Below are 18,587 nucleotides of genomic sequence, written 5' to 3'. Positions count from 1 at the left end.
ACCACACCACAGCGATGGGAAGTCCCTGCGTGCGCGTTCACTCCCGCACGTAGCAGTCGAGTCTAAAACATTGCGGGGGAGAACTACAGTGAACAACTGGCGAACAGCAGGAGGTCGGTCACTTGACTGTCTATTGGGTGTTGAGTGTTTATGCTGTGGACAAGATGGGAAACCTTGCTATTTCAATCTCTGTTGTGCTGCAGTAGTAAACTTGAAACTGAAACAAAAAAAATATGTTTTCCCACATCAGCACAGGTGAAGGAAATGATACAGAGGAGACCACTTCAGAAGTTCAGACCATTCAGATGCTGCCGATGGAACACTGTATCTTCCTGCATAACCAGGCACTGGTACACCTAGATGAAAGCACGCAGTCAGATGCTATCCCCTTCACAGACCCCAAAGCACTGGAAAAAACATATATAATATGGCATCACTATATTACCTACATAAATCCAGTCCTTTCAGATCAGTGAACACAAAAGATAGGTGCTAAGGAAAGGGTGGAGGGATAAAAATAGGATTTGACCACACGTAGGGATAACAAACTCTCCCTACACATAATACCATAATACCATTGAGAGGTTAAACCCCGGAAGTCAATACTATTGTGACCTACTCATACACACGCTCTGCACACAAATATCCTCATTAGCAGACCACTATGAAAACTGTAACGTTCACTGTAAAGGGGTTAACATGAATTTGACAGTAATCTAGATGGAAAGTAAAATTCTTTATTTAATATTACAGTACAATTAGTGTAATCAGAATGAATGGATGGATGGATGAAATTCATTGAGGGGATGGGTTTGTATTTCACATTATATGACTGTAATTACAAGGTATTGGTGCAAGCAGGTTTGCTGCTAGGTAGTGTTCACAGCATATTAATTCATATTTGTGGTCTCAATATTTCCACACAGTCCATCAATTTGTTAGTCAGTCAGTCATGGTTGGTCTGGTGGAGTGGTTGACAGTGTGTTTGTGTCTTTGTGTTGGGGAGGGAAGGGGAAGGGGTGAGGTCTGAGCTGCTGGATGAAGGTGGCAGTTATGGTTGGTTGGTGCCGTGTCCAGGGTTGTTGCTGGTGTTGGGGCTGGGACCAGGAAAACCTGGGTTGGTGTTTTGGCGGGGTTGGATATTGTGCTGGTACCAGTGCTGGAAAACCAGGGGTTGGTGCATGGGTCAACACCAAAGGATCCGTTTCACAGCCACAGATCTGCATGGCTTACTGAATGTGGAGGACATCCCAGGAATTGAGAATTACTATTGACCTAACCTGAGCCTGACATACAAAACAACCACTGCTGCCTAATCCCTTATCAACCTACCCTCTGATGCATTTATAACACTGGAAGGTTCGGATAGGTGGAAGCAAAAATCCTCCTTGACCTCTGATAGCAATTTAGTTACATTGCTTACATCTATCCAACTTTTTCTTAAGTTTAGATGTACATACACTGAACAAAAATATAAACACAACATGCAACGATTTCAAAGATTTTACTGAGTTACAGTTCATATAAGGAAATCTGTAAATTGAAATAAAAACAGGCCCTAATCTATGGATTTCACATGACTGGGAATACAGATATGCATTTGTTGGTCAAAAAAAAGGTAGGGTCGTGGATCAGAAAACCAGTCAGTATCTGGTGTGACCACCATTTGCCTCATGCAGCACGACACACCTCCTTCGTTTAGAGTTGATCAGGCTGTTGATTGTATCTGACTCCTCTTCAATGGCTGTGCGAAGTTGCTGGATATTGGCGGGAACTGGAACACGCTGTCGTACACGTCAATCCAGAGCATCCCAAACGTGATCAATGGGTGACATGCCTGGTGAGTTCACAGGCCATAGAAGAACTTGCAAATGTTTAGGTTCAAGGAAGTGTACAGATCCTTGCGACATCATGCTGAAACGTGATGGCGGCGGAGAAATGAGTCGGCAATATGCCTCAGGATCTCGTCACGGTATCTCCGTGCATTCAAATTGCCATCGATAAATGCAACTGTGTTCATTGCCTGCCCATACCATAACCGCACCTCCACCATGGGGCACTCTGTTCACAATGTTGATGTCAGCAAACCGCTCGCCCACACAACACCATACACGCGGTGTGCCTGGTACAGTTGAAAAAGGGATTCATCCGTGAAGAGCACACTTCCCCATTCTGTATACTTCTGGCCCTTCTTTGGACACTGTGTTAACAACCCTCCAGGCAAGCTTCAATGCCATACAACTCTCCTTCCGTGGCCTCCAACTGCTCTTAAATACAAGTAAAACTAAATACATGCTCTTCAACCGATCGCTGCCTGCACCTGCCCGCCTGTCCAACATCACTACTCTGGACGGCTCTGACTTAGAATACGTGGACAACTACAAATACTTAGGTGTTTGGTTAGACTGTAAACTCTCCTTCCAGACCCATATCAAACATCTCCAATGCAAAGTTAAATCTAGAATTGGCTTCCTATTTCGCAACAAAGCATCCTTCACTCATGCTGCCAAACATACCCTTGTAAAACTGACCATCCTACCAATCCTCGACTTTGGCGATGTCATTTACAAAATAGCCTCCAATACCCTACTCAACAAATTGGATGCAGTCTATCACAGTGCAATCCGTTTTGTCACCAAAGCCCCATATACTACCCACCATTGCGACCTGTACGCTCTCGTTGGCTGGCCCTCGCTTCATACTCGTTGCCAAACCCACTGGCTCCATGTCATCTACAAGACCCTGCTAGGTAAGGTCCCCCCTTATCGCAGCTCGCTGGTCACCATAGCATCTTCCACCTGTAGCACACGCTCCAGCAAGTATATCTCTCTAATCACCCCCAAAACCAATTATTTCTTTGGCCGCCTCTCCTTCCAATTCTCTGCAGCCAATGACTGGAACGAACTACAAAAATCTCTGAAACTGGAAACACTTATCTCCCTCACTAGCTTTAAGCACCAACTGTCAGAGCAGCTCACAGATTACTGCACCTATACATAGCCCACCTATAATTTAGCCCAAACAACTACCTCTTTCCCTACTGTATTTAATTTATTTATTTTGCTCCTTTGCACCCCATAATTTGTATTTCTACTTTGCACATTCTTCCATTGCAAATGTACCATTCCAGTGTTTTACTTGCTATATTGTATTTACTTTGCCACCATGGCCTTTTTTTTGCCTTTACCTCCCTTCCCACCTCATTTGCTCACCACGTATATAGACTTGTTTATACTGTATTATTGACTGTATGTTTTACTCCATGTGTAACTGTGTCGTTGTATGTGTCGAACTGCTTTGCTTTATCTTGGCCAGGTCGCAATTGTAAATGAGAACTTGTTCTCAACTTGGCTACCTAGTTAAATAAAGGTGAAATAAAATAAATAAAATTCCCCAGCCTGCCAGCGGCCATCGAAGGTGAGCATTTGCCCACTGAAGTTGGTTAGGTCGCCAAACTGCAGTCAGGTTAAGACCCTGGTGAGGACAACGAGCACGCAGGTGAGCTTCCCTGAGACTGTTTCTGACAGTTTGTGCAGAAATTCTTTGTTTGTGCAAACCCAGTTTCAACAGCTGTCCGGGTGGCTGGTCTCAGACAATCCCACAGGTGAAGAAGCCGGGTGTGGAGGTCCTGGGCTGGCCTGGTTACACATGGTCTGCGGTTGAGGCAGGTTGAACCTTGTGCTAAATTCTCTAAAACAACGGAGACGGCTTATGGTATAGAAACCAATACTCATTTACCTGGCAACAGCTCTAGTGGACATTACTTAACTCAGCATGCCAATTACACACTCCCTCAATACTTGAGACATCTGTGGCATTTTGTTGCGTGACAAAACTGCACATTTTAGTGGCCTTTCTGCCCCAGCACAAGGTGCACCTGTGTAATGATTATGATTTTTAATCAACTTCTTAATATGCCACACCTGTCAGGTGGATGGATTATCTCAGCTAAGGAGAAATGCTCACCTACAGAGATGTAAACAGATTTCTGCACAAACTTTGAGAGAAATAAGCTTTTGTGCATATGGAAAACAATTCTGGGATCTTTTATTTCACCCATGACACAAACAATTTACATGTTGGATTTATATTTTTGTTCATTGTTTATAAAGGGATAAGGATTTGGGGTTGGGCATGACTGTCTACAAAACAGTGCTACCTAGTGGGCAAAGAAATAACTGCAACCGTAGTTATGAAATGCAATAGCTCTATCTTCTGGCTAAAAAAAATGCACTTTAGTTTTACTTAATAGGTAACATTACAGTTACAGGGCAGTGAACACAAACATCAGTACAGAGGTTGTTGCAGCTCTCTTATCCTTTAATGTGTTGTCAATACAGAGGATGTACAAATGTTTATTTTGTACAAACATGGAACAAAATACAAAAGAAATACAGAGTCAAATTTCAGAAATCCCATTAGAGAATATAGAAGACCCACAAGTCTGACTTCTACCCTAAAAAGCTAGGTTATTTCTATTAAAATGGCACAAATGATCTAGAGCAGTGTCTTTTGATGACTGATATTGACTCAAACCTTCCCTTTGTAAATAACTACAGAGGCCAAGGCGGTATGAACGGCACTGTGTGGATTGCACAATGTCTGCATTTCCCTCAAATCACAACTCATAAGTCAGTGACATTAATTACAACACTTAGTGCAAAGCAAAAAAAAAACTCAAGTTCCATTCACTTCCCATAGAGCTGGACAGACTTTGTACGTCATCCCCACATAACCATCAAACGCAATCATTGCCGAAATTAAATGTAGGACCAATGTAAATAAGTGAGGGGGAAAAAATAAGCATTATTCAAAAAATACAGCAGGATTCACCACATTTTGGCACCTACATGTTGCCACTTGTTACTTGGCGGTGCCATGATTAATTCTAACTTGTCCAGTGGTGCCAAATAAAAAGCAACAAACCTAGGACCCGTGTTTGCATAAAAATGACTCCGGTAGAGAAGCTGCATAAAATATATTTTTCTTAACACACAGAAGCCATAAATTAGCTTTAATTTTAATTTATTGACCAATGAATGTAGGTAAAAAAAAAAAATATATAAATAATGACTTTTCTAAAGTTGCCGTATCCCGTTCAAACAACATTTTTGAGAAGAGTCAAATACATAGGGAACTTAGTGTTGTAGTTGTTAGAATGGTCACCTCCACAATACACAAATTAAAAAAAAGTTTGGCTAAATTTTCCAAGATATCCACAAAAATACCACTTATCTGCAGGTTGTTGAGCAAACATACACCAACCAGCGCTGTCGAGGACTATAGGCACTGACTGTTTGAATAACTAAAACAGACAGCCGTTACTAAAAACGTGTTACATCAACTTGACTGTAGCCAAAATAACTTGGTTACTCTTTGAGACTAAGTACTCTCTTAACCAGATACTGATATTTTGTGTAAATTACCAAGGCACTTTTCATACAGTTAACAAAATAATGACAAAAAAGCCATACCACACGTCAAAGAGAGGAACGCATTGTACATCAGTAACGACTGCAATCAAGTAGCTAACACAGCTCTAACGAGTTAAGTGCACCAAAGCAATACGCTTTCAGACACAGAAACATCAATGTATCTATGAGGTCCGTTTCAAAACACGCAGTAGTAGTGGAATATTAGGGAGTTACTGAAAGGCCAGTAGTTAAATTGTTTCTTATTTGAAAGTGCCAAATTTCGACGTGAAAGGCAACCTAGAACAGGGGCTTTCAACATGACCTTTGACATCTCCTTTAACAAATTCATGGGAAAGGAGGAGACCTCCAGACAGGCAATTACTGTATGTCAACCCAGCATTACTGAACTTCCTCATATGAATCAAATATAGGGAACAGTTCAGCTACAGTAGGTTGTCTGCGAGCCCTGTTTTGTTGTAGGCCTATGTGATCGAAAGCACCTGTTCTAGAGGAACCGACCAAATCAAACATGTTGGATATCACAAATACCCAGATCCCTATCAAAGTGTTCAACTCAAGCCACGTTCACAGTAACTGAACACATTTTATGTACAGTAAAGGCACTTAGTTTGGAACGGAAATTCCATTTAAAAAAGTAAAAAAATAGTTGTGATCACTCTGTAAATTGGGGTAGTGTTGAGTGCAGCTAGCAAATCAATCATATTAACTGACCAATTCTATGAAGAGTAGATAAACAACAACCTGGGTTCACTGTGGTGAAAGTTAGAGATGGGCAACTAACTACTATCCCTGAAGCTTGAGCCGAACACTCGTCATTGAAAAGGGGCCTGTGTTGTTGGTGGTTAAAAAGCTTAATTTTGCTCTACATTTTAGTTTCTTTCCTAATAGGGTTACACTGTCAGTCCCAAGCACCTTGGCGATTGGCTTGAACTGTAGAGGTGGAGCTTCTGTGTGCCAATTAAGAGCTGGGGACTCCACCCTCCATGGTGGTTGCTGGGTTGGGGTCTTTGTGGAATGGAGTCTCCTTAAAGATGAACCAACAGTTACCTGCCCACAGGATGAGGTTCAGAAACCCGAAAATCTTGACAGAGGAGGAAAAGTACAAAACAAAGACAAAACACAGGACACAAAGGAATTACAAATGCTACCCTATACCCGTAGCCCTGTCATTCACGCTCGACTTGCACATTCACATTGAGAATTAGCTATAAAATGCAGAACACTGAATAAAATGTATTACAATATCAAATTGCTCACCACAGAGGCATTGAGTTTTCCCATGGACGGGTACTCTCCAGGTGAGCACTGGGGCTGGCAGGCCTCAACCAGGTGTACTGGGTTGGTGGCCCACTTCACATCAGTCAGGCCCTTCCCCCAGGCAGAGGAGGACACCAGCCACAGGAAGGCAAAGGCAGCAGTCACCAACAGGTCCTGGGAGAAACACAGGGCTGTATCATCACTATATTACCATGTTGGAGAGGACAGAGGTACGTAGCTTTCCAATCATAAATATCATTACAACGATAAGGCTCACGCCTTAACTATTATAAAAATGGTTCTCCAGCTATTCTACAACTATACTGTAGTAGTAATAATAGTCTACTACACTGTAACTAACATACCAGTGGTAAACACGAGATACTACGGTATCTTTAGACTCACAAAGGTGGGTCCGCGGCCCTCGCGGTACACATGCTGGTAGCCCAGGTAGAGCACCAGGGTGGCGGTGCAGTACAGGAAGCCCAAGACACCGACACTGACATAGAACTCGGCTGAGGAGGAGTAGTCGCCCTGGAGGTAAGTCGCATTCGCAGCGCTGCCGTTACACGTGGGCACCATGAAAGGGCCGTAGCTAGACAACCTAGAGAGTAGTGAGGGGGTAGAGAAACAAAACCAAATCTATAAAATCAACTGCATGGCACAAATGCATTTCAACCACAAAAACACTTAAGAGGCAAGAGTCAGAGACAAAGAAAATGATGTTGGTGGGAAGATTAGTTTGTTTTTTCAATGTGTGAATGCAAGCATATCACAACCAGCTTAAGAGTAAATAGAAAATGCTATTTGGAATTCCTTGCTACACATCTCTCGGCCCTTCAGCAGATTTTACACAACTTTTGTCAGGGATAGGCTTACTGTGAAGACCATTAGGTAGGCATTATAAAAGAAGAAATCACAAACACAGAATGACAATTACAGTAATGTTGTTAATTTGCAGCTCCATCTGTGAGGGATAACAGGTTTTACCTGAAGGGGTAGCTGAACCCTGCCCCTACGGTCTTGGGCTCCCCCCCCACACAATTCACAAGGATTTGGGTCGTCCCAGAATAACCCCCCGTGGTGGCAAAGGCAAAGATGGTGAACACCTGCACAGAGAGAGGAGAGTCAGGGTGCATCTCAATGGCCTGTCGCTTCCTTTCCTCATTCCTTTGCCTTAACCTGCACTGATCTAGGGCGCATCATTCTCATACCCGAGTGGGCAGCTAAGAAAGTTTCTCATTTCAAAAGGCTAATTGATCATTAGAAAACCCTTTTGCAATTATGTTAGCACAGCTGAAAACTGTTGTTCTGATTGAAGAAGCAATAAAACTGGCCTTCTTTGGACTAGTTGAGCATCTGGAGCATCAGCATTTGTGGGTTCGATGACAGGCTCAAAATGGCCAGAAACAAAGAAGTTTCTTCTGAAACTCGTCAGTCTATTCTTGTTCTAAGAAATGAAGGCTATTCCATGTGAGAAATTACCAAGAAACTGAAGATCTCGTACAATGCTGTGTACTACTCGCTTCACAGAACAGTGCAAACTGACTCTAACCAGAATAGAAAGAGTGGGAGGCCCCGGTGCACAACTGAGCAAGAAGACAAGTACATTTGTGTCTAGTTTGAGAAACAGATGCTTGACAAGTCCTCAACTGGCAGCTTCATTAAATAGTACCCACAAAACACCAGTCTCAATGTCAACAGTGAAGAGGCGACTCCGGGATGCTGACCTTCTTGGCAGAGTTCCTCTGTCCAATGTCTGTTTTTCCCCCATCTTAATCCTTTCTTTTTATTGGCCAGTTTGAGATATGGCTTTTTCTTTGCAACTCTGCCTAGATGACCACCATCCAGGAGTCGCCTCTTCACTGTTGACGTCGAGACGGGTGTTTTGAGGGTACAATTTTAGTCAGCAGCTGCAACAGAAATAGCTTGGATTCATGAACTTTATAACTTGACTAAGTAGCTGGCTCAGGATACAAGGAGGAGGACCTCTGGTTCTGATCCATGGGCATTCTGTCTTCGGGTTTCTGTATAGGTCCTACTGTATACACATGCATATCTGAGGCAGCAAAGTTAACAGGCCTGAGAAACTGTCATAAAGCGTGGGGATTGGTGACTCAGCAAGAAAAACACCAACTCCAGCAGAACGCCCCACTGGGTTCAGGTCTGACAGGAAGAGGCATTGCCCACATCACCAGCCAACGTTCTGAAAACCTGACTTGGCAGAACTGTGGGGATCTCACCTCAACCACCCTGGTAACCACTTCCTCTGCTCATAGCTGAGTAGTGGGGAGAGATTAAGGGGTGGGGAGAATGGCGCACACATCCGCAAGCTAAAACATACACCATTCTCTCTCCCCCGGAGTAAGAGTTTCCCTGTGCTTGACCTTTTTCCCCACTCTGCTCACCACATCAGCTTCCCCTACAGCATCCTCTTGTCATACAGGAAACTCCCTCCCTCAGTGAGTGCTGAGAGAGCTAACTGACTAACACTGACTGGCTCCGAACAGCAGAATCTGACTGACTGTCTAGGGGTGCATTTGAGGGCTCAAGTTGAGCAAGGAGAGGTGCAGAATCGCTGATCTGTAATGAGGAGTTATCTGGGATGCAAGGTGACTTGAGGATCAGTGATTCTTTACAGTATGACAGCAAGGTAGTAGTCCATCTCCAAACACACTACCCACTGGTGCTCACACTGGTTGAATCAACGTCGCTTCCCACTCCATTTCGATGAAATTACATTGACCCAACGTGGAACAGGCATTGAATTGACGTCGCTGCTCAGTAGGTAGGTCTTCAAGGCTACTGAGTGCAGCGAGGGGATAATGGGTGGGAATAAGTAGCCGAATTGGTCATTATAAAGATGGTTAACGCAGTGACAGTTAGCGAACGCAAGTAATAGACAAAAGGATATAAACTATATAGCTCTCTGTATCCATCCCCCCAAGTCTTCCCCTAGGTGTAAAAATAACACTTGGGAATAACACACCTTCTGGAACTACAGAAATAAACCTGTCTGGCAGGCTGATTGCATAGACTAATAAATTTAAAAAAACGAGTGCCTTTCTATGCATAGAGTAGAATTATGTTGCTGCCCAAACTTTGATCAATGAGGGGATTCAATTATCTGGCCCAGGTTTCCCCGGTGGGAGGGGTTTGTATCAGGTGAAAAGTGATTGCATTCGTTTTGGAACCGGGCAGCCTCCCACGAGTGAGCAAAATGGCCCGTTTTTCCCATTCACTTATCAAGAGAACATCCCTGGTCATCCCGACTACCTCTGACCTGGCAGACTCACGAAACACAAATGCTTCATTTGTAAATGATGTCTGGCTATCCATAAAAAATACAATAAAATTGTGCTGTCTGGTTTGCTTAATATAAGCACTTTATAAAGTTTTACACTTTTACTTTTGATACTTATGTATATTTAGTATCACAACATGACCGAGCGACACAGGTTACTGTTCTATTTGTGAAGGGTGCTCCTCCCTCACCACTTTTGCCGTTCACATCACGGGCCTTAGAACGGTGCACCGCAGTTCAGCTTAAACTAACTCTGCCCATATTCCCTTGTTAGGTGCTTGAGGCAGCGTTCCAACGAATAGGTGCTTGTGAGCAGATCCCTCCTCCAATGAAAACATCTGATAGGGCCATGTAGCACGTCCCAACTTCCTTTTCAGAATAATGCCCGTTGTTCTGAATATAGTTCCAACTCCAAAGTTGGCTGAGGCACGTTCCCACATGATCACAATCAAATAATTTACATAACAGTTCAACGGTGCTTCAGAAACCATGAGGTTTTCAGGGACCGTGACATATTGAAGTCACTAACAGATACAATATAGACTTGCAATCAAGGACAGTGTCTTTTCCAACAGAGTATCAACACAAGACAACAGTTCCTGAAGTGTAAGGGTAAAATACTGGTCATTTCAGTGGCAACAGAGCCAAACAGGGAAAACTTTTCAGTGATAAACTACTACGATGGTCAAGTGAAGTTTGTGGGAATTGGTTTCATCTTTCAGGTGTTTGGCACAGTAAAACATTTCTGAGCTTTCATATCACCGCCCCCACCAAACCCCATTCCAACGATCCCCCAGCTCAGCCACCCTCCAAATAAACCCTCCACTATGCAGTTTCCTGAGTAAGTAACACACCCAACCTCCCTGACTGAGAATGGGAGCACACATAGGCTAGTACATTCATATAGTTTGTTTAGATGGGAGTTAAGGGATATGGGGAAGTTAGCAAGCCTTTGTTATACAAGCTGGTGCCTCAAAGAGTCTGGCTTGTATCGTTGTCATGGCATATTGAATAAGCTATTACTTAAATACTGGAAGTCAAATGATACCCCAACGTTAAGAAGATTTAAGAATCAAATGGGTTTTTTAAATATAGAAAAAAATCTTGCAACAGACAAATAACATAACACATTTTGAAGCCATATGGGGCAGAGTCCGACAAGCTTTACAAAGAACATTAGGTGTGGATAAGATGGAAGCAAGTGTGTTAATGTATGTATGTAAATGTTAAGTTATTGTTTTTGTCTATGTAGGTTTTTGTTTATTGTATAAAAAAAGGAAAACTAGACTGAACAAAATATAAAAACGCAACATGGAACAATTTCTAAGATTTTACTGAGTTTACAGCTCATAGGAGGAAATCAGTGAATTTAAATAAAATCATTGGGCCCTAATCTATGGATTTCACATGACTGGGCAGACGTGTAACCACGCTACCCCCAGAACCTCCACATCCAGCTGCATCACCTGCGGGAACATTTAAAAACTCATTGATTGGCTGGGCCTGGCTCCCCAATGGGTAGGCAGGCATATGACCTCCAAGAACCACCCATTGGGGAGCCAGGCCCAGGCAATCAGAATTAGTTTTTAAACGATCCCACAGGTGATGCAGCTGGATGTGGAGGTCCTTGGGGGTAGCGTGATTACACATCTACAGTTGTGAGGCCGGTTGGACGTACTGCCAAATTCTCTAAAAAGATGTTGGAGGCGGCTTATGGTAGAGAAATGAATAGGGATGCACGATATATCGGTTAACATATTGGAATCTGCCGTTATTAGCCAAAAATGCCAACATCAGTATTGGCCCAATGTCTAGTTTAACCCCGACGTTAAAATCCGATGTCAAAGCTATCGTGCATACCTATAAAACGTAAGTACATGACTTAATGACGCCAAGTAAAAGTTTGCGCTCCACGTGCAACACAGCATTCATAACTTAGCCCACAACTCAAAGGCGAAATCCATTAAAGCCAAGATAATGGAATTCATTGCCCTTGACAATCAACCGTTCTCTGTCGTGGGTGATGTTGGTTTTCGCCGACTGGTCGAGCACCGGTACACACCACCAAGTGCGATGCATACTATGGAACGCCGTTTGGATATTTGCGTGTCAAAAAAGATAGAGTAGCACTGTCAAAGCTGTACAAAAAAGTCTGCAAACAAGCAAACACCGGCCACGAACGATGCGTTTACAATACCGTGTTGGTAATAAAGCATCACTTGTTTGACCGCAACCTCTGGGGTAGTTAGCTTTAGCTTGGTACCTAGCTAGCACCAATACAACCAGTCTGAAAACAATGACTAGTAGAAACTGCAGTCATTTTCACTATTTTTAGCAATGATTTAGGAATCCTTGTAAGTATTAGCTAGGTTGCCACTTGTTGTTCGCCAATTAAAATTTAACTTCAGTTCAAGAAAATAAATAGCTAGCCAGCTACTTAACCCTGTTGCCCAAAGCTAACGTTATAAGCAGCCAGCTAGCTTCATCTGGCTAGTGAGGCTCGACTGGCCCGGGAAGCTAGCCACAATAAGGATTCGGCGCAATAGTATAATTTGCGGTTTGCCTTCAAAATAAAAAGTATATAATTGACAGTAATGCAAATTAATACAAATAGTCGAGTTATGCCATACTTTTATTTTGAAGGCTAACCGCAAAGTACACTATTGTGGCTTGCGTCACATAGATGGGTCCGACAATTAATCAAATAAGAACAGTCTTATAAATTAGAGCAATTTTAAAAACGACACCTAGCTATATAGTTACCTAGCTACCGAAACAGATGTTTTTCTATGTTTGGGGGAAGAACATTGTTTGCATCCATGAGCTACATAGCTTTTTATTTTAATGACCAGCACTGTAGGACTGCGAGTCAACTTTACCAGCATCATAGCATACACATCGATGAATCGTTGTGACATATGAAATACAAGTGATTGATTACACCTGTGTAATACCCATGTAAAAAATGTATGAAAGTGTTACATTTTTATGTGACATGAAGTCATATTCAAGTCCTGATTGGTCAACAAGCTTATTTGACAAGGCAAATAGTATTATTGGACACGTTAAATAGTGTTATTTGCCGTCTATCTTTGACACGCAAAGACCCACCCAGCTTTCCATAGAAATCCTGGTTGAGAATGAAACGACTGAACAATGAAACAGCACATAAAGTGAAAGAAATAGGTTTTGATTATGTTTTACTGGTAATGGAGATGTAAATGCCAACAAAATAACTTTTTGGTCAGTGTGTGTGTGTGTAACCTTTATATAACTAGGCAAGTCAGTTAATAAGAACAAATGTTGATTTAAAATGACGGTCCAGACGATGCTGGGCCAATTGTGCGATGCCCTATGGGACTCCCAATCACGGCCAGATGTGATACAGCCTGGATTCATACCAGGGAGTATAGTGACGCCTCTCGCACTGAGATGCAGTGCCTTAGACCGCTGCGTCCATGTGTGTTAACTATTTAACTGTACTAGAATGCTTAAAAGGCAACAAATTTTAAATATCGGTATCATTTTTGGGGGGGCAAGGAAAATATTGGATATTGGTATTGGCCAAAAATGTCACATCACTAGAAATTAACATTAAATAATCTGGCAACAGCTCTGGTGGACATTCCTGCAGTCACCATGCCAATTGCACGCCCCCTCAACTTCTGTGGCATTGTGTTGTGTAACAAAACTGTACATTTTAGAGTGGCCTTTTATTGTCGCTAGCACAAGGTGCACCTGTGTAATGATAATGCTGTTTAATCTGCTTCTTGATATGCCACACCTGTCAGGTGAATGGATTATTGTGGCAAAAGGGAAACGTAAACTAATTTGGCATGTAAACTAATTTGTAAAAAAAAATTGGAGTGAAATAAGCTTTTTGTGCACATGGAACATTCCTGGGATCTTTTATTTCAGCTCATGAAACCAACACTTTACTACATGTTGCCTTTATATTTTTGTTCAGTACAAATCATAAAAAAGCAGCCACAAAACATATCAGGGATACATGTTGCCTTATTTGAACTCTTCTTCCCTCATACCATGCAGCAGTATGCAGGCCATGGTTTTGCACCAGGATCACTGGTGTATATAAAGTAAACCCTGCCTCCACTCCCTCTCTGCACTGACGCTCTGAGAATGTTGTGTTGCAGCGTTGGCCAGGATTTACAGTGCATTTCTTGGTAACTGGCCACTCCCCTCTCTGGCCAGAGAGGCATGTTGCTGGCTGGCACAGGACAGAGGAAAGGGATAGGGGGGGTAGTCACTAATGCTAGAATGGACCAGAGTTGAATTATGGTCAAAGAACATAAGCCCTTTCTAATTAATTTAGGGTGAGGGTAAAGTTACTGGTTAACATAAAGCTTAGAGGTTTTAAAAAATTACATTTTGGACTAGAAAGTCTACATTTATGTCCTCTAGCATGGCCAGATAGTGATGACTAAGGGAGAGGACGTCCTGGATTGGATACAAACTCCAACCCAAAAGATAACGTCTGTCTTAATTACCTACAGGGCTCTGCCACTGGCCATTCTACTAAAACACACACACACACCTTAAGCATACACAGACAGTACATTAACAGCTGTCAACAGTTAGCCTAACGCACAGGCAAAACATGCACATACACATGCACGCACTAACGGCAGTCTGAATGTAGTGCACAGAGTACACACTCGAACAGATATGCATGTGTATACAGTAGGACCTATACAGAAACCCGAAGACAGAATGCCCATGGATCAGAACCAGAGGTCCTCCTCCTTGTATCCTGAGCCAGCTACTTAGTCAAGTTATAAAGTTCATGAATCCAAGCTATTTCTGTTGCAGCTGCTGACATTCACTTTGGCCAGCCGGCTACACCTCTAAAAAGTAACTTCACATAACATCCCTGCTCGAAATTGCACACTATCAGCTAATTAGCTAAATATCTCTTACACAGTATAGTATATGTAAGTCGACCTTCCGAAGTGCTGGGCTGGGCATTTCCAGTATATTTTCTGGGGTCAAATTTAAACATTATTTGAGTGAACTTTACTTGTGATCTGTTTGATTTGGGTTGAATTATACTGACTTGGAGGTGATTCTTTGCTGTATAAGCAGCTAAAGCAAACAGTGAAATCAGCTAGTGACAAACTATGGACATTCAAGAGTCATTGAACTTCACATCAAGTCACTAAAGTGCTCTACAGAAATGTAGCTCAAGGAGGCAGCACTGTGAAAAAGCCGTCATTCAGTTATTTCATAAAGCAAGCCCATGTTAGGAAATAAGTAGCTACCTGCCCTGTATATCATAAGTGGAATTTCCATGTCCTTGTACTCACGGTGGTAACAAATTAGGTCAGGTGCCTAGTTGCCCTGGTTACTAATGAGCACGAGGAACTTGCAAATTGGGTTTGCACTGCGTACGGGATCCATTAGCCTTCTAGCTCTCAGTTTGTGGTCACAATACTGCTGACACTATCTGCAACAACTTTGTTCCGATCATAGAAATACCAATATACCACTCTAAGTCAAGATCTAGCTAGGTCATAGGTAAAGCATCAGTCTACACTCAGACATTAAATTATACCACAGCATTTTTGAATACTTATTCTGGCCTTCCTGACGGGCCACCCCCAGGTGTTGAGGGTAGGCAACAACACATCTGCCACGCTGATCCTCAACACTGGGGCCCCTCAGGGGTGCGTGCTTAGTCCCCTCCTGTACTCCCTGTCACCCATGACTGCGTGACCAGGCATGACTCCAACACCATCATTAAGTTTGCTCATGACAAGAAAGTGGTAGGCCTGATCACCAACAACAATGAGACAGCCTTTAGGGAGGCGGTAAGAGACTTTCTGTATCTATGGACATGACCCAGTCGTTCATTCTAAACGTTCCATTGCATACTGGCTGGCAAAGTTCTTATCACTTGCTTGCTAGCTAGCCAACTACGGCTAACTTAGTCATGTTAAACAGTGCAGCCAAAATAACAGTAGCTGCATTTGCATAAGCTGTTTTCTGGTGACATTTATTTGGATACATCCATAACAATTAACTAATGAGGCATGATTTCATCTGGCATAGAAAATGTTCACTAGTCAGGACACTGTTGTTCAGATGAGATAGCCAACAACACAGCTAATACAATCACGTCAAACTGAAGCTGAAAATACTAAACTAGCTGCACTTTGTTTCGTTTGACCTTTTTTTCAATTGACATTTTTGTATATATCCATGAAAATGATGCCAGCTGATTGATGACTTCGATCGGCTGAGAAACGCTGCTTGCATGTCTGTTTCGTCCCGACTCTCGACACATTTATTACTACCGGACTGCTGGATATGGAATTTGAATATTGAAACAATGTTGAAAATGTCAGAGAGGCAGACACCAAGGTTTACACAAATCTCTGCTTTTGAAAACTAAAATGTTAGTCTAAAAGAAATGAGATAACGTCTAGGTACTTTTTATAGTGGAGATCAAGTTTATACATTGACTGGCTGGGCTGATGAGACAGTGGATTGCGCAGACAGGTGGAACAAAGTAAATGGCATTTTAAAATTATAGATTTATCTGGTGGTAACTTGTGGAAAAGAAACTGTCGAATGCAGTTTCAACCAATCAGTACTAGAACCAACAGTTTATTACATTGATTTTCATAATAGAAAGCTAACTAATGTTTTGGTTAGCTAAACTAGCAAGTATGTTTGGATACCAAGGAAACACGTCTAGCTACCTATTTAGTACACTTGCTAGCTAACTTCTGTGGATGTTTAACACAGCAAATTTGTTAATTTATACAGATGGTATAAAAGGGATCATCAACTAGGTACTATGCATTCACTTGAAAATAATGCAACTCCAAGGTTAGTTCCACCCCGCAAGCGGGGTCGTGTAACACACTTTGCACGTCGTTAATTATTTTCCATATAACGCATAGTTAGACAGACAGTCGTTGATTATGCCTTACATAACGTTTACTATAACAACCCAAGACTCAAGTGCAAGACCATCTTGAAGGGGCGACTTGCTACGAGTCCTAGCTAACCAAAATAGACAGTCGCTGAAAAGGGTGTTGCCCGATGAGATCTACGCACGAAGCTTTGGTGTTTGAGATTGTAGCTCGCCAACGTTAGCTAGCAAGTCAGAGAGCTATATTTTAAGACAACCTACACACTATCTGCATCAATACACTTGTTCAACTACTGAATGTTAAAAGTAGGTAGCTCGTTAACGTCAACTGAAAAGCCAGCAACATTAACCAATAATAACTAGCTAGTGAGTTTAGTGCTTGTTTGCCAGCTTCAAGACAAGAGAGACATTAATAGATTGCACCACATATTTTGGTTAAGATTTCTAATTAAGGGTATCTTACCCATTCTAGAACCCGAATGAATCCCAGAGGTTCTTTCAACGGTCCCAGGTCAAGTCTGAATCCCGAAAGCAGTTTCTGAAGTTGTAAAAAAGACGAAGACAAAACATCTGAATCATGACGGTGGTCAGGAATGATTTCAATCAAATTATTTAGGTTTGTAAAACTAGCTAGCTAACTGGCAAAAACCTATTTACGAATGTTTTTTCACCTTCACCGTTACAGTAGATAGCTAACGTTGGCTAGCTCGTGTTAGCCGACCCACCTGAATAAATTCCATGTTCGATTTTCAAAAGTTTGTTCGTTAAGTTCCCTTTACTGGAAGAAAACGTATATTCTCCCAAAGCAACAATCTTGTACTTGGACGAACCTCTGGTTTACATTCGACTGAAATTTGGCAGGCAGCAGATGTTGTAAAACTGCTGTCAAACTTTCTAAACTGTATAGGCACACGTGACAAGCAACTTGTTTTTCTTCTTCTTTGGTATAATGGCGATGGTACATTTTGTTTGTGCATGCCGCCACCTACTGTGCGGGAGTGTCGTCGATCATGATACATTTTGTTATAAGTAAGAGGGAAATGAACTAATTCCACCATCAACTACCCCTACACCACAGGAGGCTGCTGAAGGGAGGACGGCTCATAATAATGACCGGAACGGAGCAAATGGAATGGCATCAAATACAACTCCAGCCTTTACCACGAGCCCATCCTCCCCAATTAAGGAGTGACAAACCTCCTGTGACCTACACCTATAGACCACTATCCCATAACAACAAAAAACATTACCCCATTCCACTACTTTGACCCTAACTGATTCTACATCAGGCCGACGGCCGGGCAGGATGGGACTCTTTTGTTCAACCCACCTTGTAACTCTTCTGCAGTAAAATCTAAGTACTTCTCTGCAGCTGCCACCACAACATTTATTTCTGTGATACCATTTCTGCGATACAGTTGATAACCATGGCAATGAATGCAAAGAAGACAACCTTACTGAAGTACAAATTCATATCACTCCATATTACTCAACCTTGACCCATCATCCTCTACTCTTTTCACTGCCTCACCATATGACACCTTCTGTTCTACTCTGGCAACCTCAACCGGTCTCTCTTGCACCGGACACTTCTGATCCCCAAAAACATGGCACCCCCACAATTGACACAGTTTTGTCATGACTATCCTGTGAGGATCCAAATAGGTCAGATCAGCTTGGCAATGGATTTTTA

General features: G+C 42.3%; 1 protein-coding gene across 1 annotated transcript; it reads right to left on the bottom strand.

The window, feature by feature from the left end:
- Positions 1 to 4,299: 4,299 nt before the first annotated feature.
- LOC139370838 (synaptophysin-like protein 1) lies at positions 4,300 to 17,848 on the bottom strand. Its single transcript, XM_071110650.1, has 6 exons — positions 17,620 to 17,848; positions 17,358 to 17,432; positions 7,683 to 7,801; positions 7,098 to 7,296; positions 6,693 to 6,866; positions 4,300 to 6,516 (listed from the first exon to the last, which is right to left on the bottom strand). Exons 1-6 carry the CDS (start codon positions 17,632 to 17,634, stop codon positions 6,394 to 6,396), a joined length of 705 nt encoding a protein of 234 aa, XP_070966751.1. The 5' UTR covers positions 17,635 to 17,848; the 3' UTR covers positions 4,300 to 6,393.
- Positions 17,849 to 18,587: the final 739 nt, after the last annotated feature.

This window comes from Oncorhynchus clarkii, chromosome 17 (genome assembly GCF_045791955.1).
Source record: "Oncorhynchus clarkii lewisi isolate Uvic-CL-2024 chromosome 17, UVic_Ocla_1.0, whole genome shotgun sequence".
NCBI lineage: Eukaryota > Metazoa > Chordata > Actinopteri > Salmoniformes > Salmonidae > Oncorhynchus > Oncorhynchus clarkii.
Note: the sequence above shows the minus strand (reverse complement) of the source record. Positions and strands in the feature narration are given on the sequence as shown.

Bases quoted from the DNA above. Each gene is read 5' to 3' on its own strand.
- LOC139370838 (XM_071110650.1), bottom strand. The intron at 6,867-7,097 runs GTGAGTCTAAAG...TGTTTCTCCCAG, and splicing joins AGGGCCGCGGACCCACCTTT to GACCTGTTGGTGACTGCTGC. The intron at 6,517-6,692 runs GTGAGCAATTTG...TCCTCTGTCAAG, and splicing joins GAAAACTCAATGCCTCTGTG to ATTTTCGGGTTTCTGAACCT.